We start from the raw sequence: 5,712 nt of genomic DNA on the forward strand, positions 1-5,712 counted from the left end.
CGCGTCATCCTGTTCTTCCCCAGTGATTTGCTTATTGAATAAAGGTACATTTTTTTGTTCACATTTACCTGTTTATTAAAATTGCTGTCAATGTTCATTAAAATAAGCCCTCCCCTGAAAATAAGCCCTCTGGTGTTTTTCTGTCCAAAAAAATAATAAGACAGTGTTTTATTATCGGGGAAACACAGTAGTCTCTCCCTATTCAGTAAGAGGCTGACCCCATCACCTACCCCTGCCCTCTGCCCTTGGGCCGGCCCCTGGGGCTCTTAACTTAAAATCAAGGGGTCAGAAGTGATCATAATGTCTTGTCCTAAGGCCAGTGTGGGAACCAAGCAGGGCTATCTATCTATGTAGATGCCAATGTGAGGACACCACAAGGGCCTGGCACAGCCCTCTGCACAATGGGGAAGGGGAAAGGGGGAAGAGAGAAGGAGCAGAGAACTTTATATTTGTCCCTGTCACTTCTCCTTCTGAAACTGGGCCCATTTTTCTAACTCACTGAGATCTTGCCACCTCTTGTTCAGGGATCAATAATCAGATCAGCATCACTACTGCTGCACCAAGGAGTGTGACCATCCCGGGCCGAAGTGTCTCCCCAGAGTCTCACAGCCATCCCTCAGCCCACTCCTCCCCAGAACACTCCCTTCTCCCTTTGTGGAACACCTTCTGGTTAGCCCATTCTACCATTAACCAAATACCTTCATGATGGACCCCTGAGGAGTGCCTCTGTACCTCTTTGGCACTCATGCACCCTGTGTGGACCTCCCTCCACCATACTGTAAGCGCTTGGAGGACAGGGCCTGTCTCCTTTTTGTATCTACAGTCTCAGGACCATGGCCAGGGCCTGACACAGTGGGGACTTTCTGAACGTGATGCTTGGGGGCCTGACTCCATCATTCAAAGAGTTAGTGGGCACTCCCTCCAAGGTCTATGACAAATGTGACATTTAAACCCCCAGTTAAGCCACTGACCAAGAGACTGACCAGCAGCAGATATGGGGATGTGCCACTAGACTATTCTGCTCACGACTGCCTACGCTTTGGGTCTGCTCGCTCAGCCAGCCCCAAACCCACAGGATTCTACTGTGGCCCACGTGTCTTCATCACGGCCACAAGAATGGTCACTCCATGACCCTGGCCGGCTCCATGTGAGGCTGCCCAAACCGACTGACCTCGCTGAGATGCCAGTGGATGGATTTTACAGAGCTGCGACACTGGGTGGTGTGATGGCCGGGGGGCAGCATGGTGGGGAGAGGCATCGAAGGTTAGGAAGGGGAGTGAGGGGCACAAAATGACCCTGGGAACCTCCCCACACTGGGTGGGGGCAGAGCAGCTCCTCAGGTACCACTCACCTCATGAGCTTCCAAGCCCATTTCCTTTAAGGCTGCCTGGAAGAACTCAGGGGCTGGTTTTCCCACCACTTCAGCTTGGATATCACAGGCATACTGGGAAGGAGAGAGAACAACAGGTGAGGCTCCAGCCCTAAGTCTGAAGGGTCAATGGAACCTAGCCAGGGAAGGTTAGTCCCATCTACTCATTACTCTGAATGAGAGGACTGGACAAGCACAGGACATTATAGGGCTGAGGTGGGTGATGGCAATGGGAGAAACAGAGACACAGAGAGAGAGAGAGACAGAGAGATAGAGAAACAGAGACACAGAGATAGAGATGGAGAAAGGGGGTGGAGCCAAGATGCTGGAGTGAAGGCAGAGAGAGACAGAGAAAGGAAGTCAGAGACAGAGAGACTAAGAGAGAAGGAAAGAGACACAGAGACAGAGAGAGACAGAGACAGAGAAAAAAAAACTAAGAGAGACAGGAGAGATCTGGGCCTCCAGCCCACTTGGGAACCCTCATGTCTAGCCTCTCAGACAAAGCTCCTACTGTGGTCAGCCTTTGTGCTGGCTTTCTCTGGGTGGGTCACGGTTCCCCATTAACCTCTGGGTACCACTGGCAAAGGGTTCGAGTCCAGGGTGGGCAGTGCCCCATGTGCCCCTTGTGGCTGCCTGCTTTTTTCTCTTCTCTTGCTTTGTTTCCCTTTGCCCTGCCCATCCTCTCCCTTTGCCTTGCAGTCAGACATAGTCAAAGATACCTAGGCTTGGCAAGGTCATCAAGGCTGCTGGGCTGAGGCTAAGATGACACCTGAGGGGTCCTCAAGGCCAATCCTCTCATCTTACAGAGGGGAAGCCTGGAGCCCTGAAAGGGAGGGGGAGCCAGGAACTAGACCAAGCCAGAGCCTTGCTGTCTCACACAGGCACCCTCGAGGTCAGAAGGGGGCGGTTCCCATCCCAGCTCAGTCATTCACTTGCTGTGGGACCTTGGGTATCCTTCAGGTCCTCAATTTCCTTCCCTGTAAATAGGCACAATCGTATTCACTCAGCTTACCTCATGCACATAAAGCAACCTGTGGACACAGACTGCTTCACTGTTAGAGGCAGCCATGTAGCAGGCAGAGCGGGGCCTTAAAGGCCCGAGTTCAAATGCCACCCCAGGTACACCACCCTGGGCAAATCACCTTACCAGGTTCTGCCTCGGTTTCCCTGCCTATGAAATGGGGATAATAACAGCACCCACCTCCAAGGGTTGTCATAAGGACTAAATAAGCGCTTAGCGACTTTCGGTGTTGGCACTTATCATTGTCACCCTTAGGACTGCTGTCACTGCTGTGTAGGTGAGGATGAGGACGGGAGCGGAGCCACAAGCCAAGCAGAAGCACAGACTCTCCTACCTCCAGGGCTTTCATGTACGGGCCAACGTCGAGCACCAGGCCATCTCCTTCTTTGTAGTAGCGTCTGGAAACAAAGCAACAACACTGTGGCCGGCAGACCCTGGCCCCACCGGAGAAATGGGACCCTCTGTCTTTCCTGCATTTTGCCATCCCCTCAGGCCTGCCAAAGACTCCAGCAAGTCTGCAGGGTTCAGCCAAGGAGCCTGTACTCACTCAATATTTTGGGAGGCCTTTACATAGAACCACCAGACTGTGGGATCACAGGCCTAAACTGGAGGGGAGCTCAGATGGAATCTAGTCCAACTGCCTCATCTGACAGAGAGAGAACCTGAGGCCCAGGCAGGCCAAAGTCATTCTGATAGCTGGCATCAGAGGCAAGATTCGAACCCAGGTTATCTGATTGCAAGGCCAGAGCCATGCAGATGGCTCAGCTGCTGATTTCAGCAGTGCTGGACAAGCCTGGGCTCTGCCATCTGCTGCCCGTGAGGACTGGACTGGACGCCCTCACCCTATAGGGAAGCCCCATTTGATCCCCGACCCTCAGGAACTGGAAGGACCTGAGGTTCAGGTCGAGGAGCCCCAGCCTGGGAGGAAGTGGCCCAGAACAAGTCCTGTCCTCTCCCTGGACCTGTTTCTCCCTCAGAGGGGGCTGGACCCAATATCTGCTGGGGTCCCTTCTGGTGCTGATACTGTATGATGCCTTTACCTGGTGCTGCTGGTAAGAGGCAGCAAAGGCCCCCGGCTTGGGCAGCTGAAGTCATGTGGAAAAGGGACAAAGGGTCACTATTTGATGGAAGTGCCTATTCTGTAAAATCCCTGAAAGGACTGAGGCCCTGGCTCTGTTTGGGACAGATCCGAGGCTCAGGGAGGGGGCTGTTAATGAAGTCAGTGAGAGAAGCCCCCCAGAGGGAGCCCTGTGTAGAAACCTCAATGATTAGCCAGGAGACCAAAGCAGGCAGATGGTCTCCAGCTGCTAATCCACTGGGAGAAGGTGATCAAGGCTTCTGGGAAAGGACAGTCGGTTCAGAGCTCTGTGGCTCACCCCTCATTGCTAATAATTAACCCCTAATGGCTGCTTGAGAAAGAAAACTCCATTAGTTCCACAGCAACCCAGCACATTTCCTATTAGCCAGAGGTCAAACCGTGGCCCAGGTTTCTTGGGCACCAGTTGTTTTTATAGGGAGACAACTTATTTCTTTCTCCCTAACTCACTTGCAAAGGTGACAGGCCAGGTTGTTAAGAGCCTTCCTTTAAGACATGTTCATTAATTCTGCTTCTGCCAGGCTGACCTCCCCAGAACTGTGAGCCGAGGACAGCCACCTGCCCAGGCAAGGGGGTCACTGTCCATCACCCAGAAGCCAACACTAGGCACCCACGGCTTAGGAGGGCTCAGGGCACAAAGGGATCCTGAGCTCAGTTCACTTCAGGCTGACTTTCTACATCTGGAACTGCCCCCTGTGCAGCCTCTTCCGTGAGACCTGCGGTCCCTCAAAAGAGATTGGCTCTGCCATCCACAAGGGACAATTCTAGCAGATTGAGGGTGTGTGATGCCCAGATGGCGCTATGCAGCTGAGGCAGAATGTGAGGGATGGGTGACCACAAGCCAGGCCCCCAGCTGGATGAAACTGAGCATCTCACGTGATCCCAGGCTGCTCCCAGCTACCAAAATCCCACTTTTCAAAACCAATATTCTCCCAGTGAGGTGAGGGGGCCACAAATCACAAAAGGACAGATTCTCAGGAGAATGAAAAGTGTGGGTAAAACTGTCTAACTCAGGGCTGAGGCTGGGAAAAGTAACTTCCCCTACTGAGCTGCCAGAGGGGCAAGGGGAGTTGGAACTCGGGAGGCATAAACAAAAGGAGGGAGGGCTGACTTTCAGTATTATTAAAGCCACTAGAAGATCAGTCACATCAATAAACATCTTCCGGTGGCCTTTGAATTTTAAAGGACAGTAATAAATATGTATGTGGAGACCAGGCTTTTCAATAGGGCAAGTGACAGACAAGTTGAACTGGGTGAGAACAGAACGCTAGTCTCATTCCTATCTCATTCCTCATCAGGTCTGCCTGTTTATTTAAAGGGCTGGTTGAGACCCACTCACCCAGGAATTATTTTCCTGCATAACTAAAGACAACCCAACTTAGAGTGGCTGCTCCCCTTTACCAAGAAAACTTGAACAGCCATGCTGGAGAGTGGAGAGAACTGTGGGACCGTGAGTCCCAAAACCCAGGTTCACCACTCACTAGCCAGGTAACCAAGAGGAAGGAATCTAACCTCCCTGACTCTCCCTGAATCTTCATGTGAAAAGTAGGGATGATAATGTTTGCAGTCTCCACCGGCTGGTCCCAATGGGACACTCCCAAGAGGTCGAGGAGTCAAAGAGGCTGTGACTGGGACAATGAATGCACTAAAGACCGCACGTGCCCAGGGAGATCAGCTAAGGATGCTTAGCCATCTTGAAACATCTAAGGGAGTATTCTGCGGAAGAATCCGCCTTCTGTGACTATTATTTCTCTGTCTCCTTGCTGGGTCCTCCTCCAGACCACACCCTCTAAACATAGGTGTCCCCCAGGGCTCTGTTCTGGGCCCTCTTCTCCAGTGCTACTTCACTTGGTAATCTCATCAGCTGCCAGGGATTTCGTTTATTTAGTTTCAATCTCTATGCTGACGAATCTAACTCTCTTGCTCCAATTTCTCAGCTGACTTCCAATCTCACATCCCCAGGGCCTTTCAGACATCTCCAACTGGATATCCCACAGAAATCTTAAATTCAATTTGTCTGAAACTGAACTCATTCTCTTTCCCCCTAAACCCTCCCCATCAGGCTCACACCCTTGGAGTCATCCCGGACACCTCACTCACTGTCTCTCATCTCCCAAATCCAATATGGTGCCAAGGACTGACAATTTCACCTTTGAAACATCTGTCAATTTCACCTCTACAGCATCTCTTGTAGATTTCACCTCTGGCAGCATCTCTTGTAGATTT

The 5,712-nt window shown here is 51.7% G+C and overlaps 1 protein-coding gene across 1 annotated transcript in view; it reads right to left on the reverse strand.

Moving 5' to 3' along the window:
• Window positions 1-1,321: 1,321 nt before the first annotated feature.
• Window positions 1,322-5,712, reverse strand: part of LHPP (phospholysine phosphohistidine inorganic pyrophosphate phosphatase) — a 44,196-nt gene continuing 39,805 nt past the window's right edge. The window contains exons 4-5 of the mRNA XM_069101752.1: window positions 2,725-2,788; window positions 1,322-1,444 (exon numbers count right to left, since the gene is read on the reverse strand). Of these exons, the coding sequence (XP_068957853.1) occupies window positions 1,337-1,444; window positions 2,725-2,788 (172 nt within the window). The 3' untranslated portion in view covers window positions 1,322-1,336. The remainder of the gene's footprint in view (window positions 1,445-2,724; window positions 2,789-5,712) is intronic.

This window comes from Petaurus breviceps, unplaced genomic scaffold (assembly GCF_028583685.1).
Source record: "Petaurus breviceps papuanus isolate PSGF00001 unplaced genomic scaffold, PetGlider_PUasm1.0 490, whole genome shotgun sequence".
In the NCBI taxonomy this organism is placed as follows: Eukaryota; Metazoa; Chordata; class Mammalia; order Diprotodontia; family Petauridae; genus Petaurus; species Petaurus breviceps.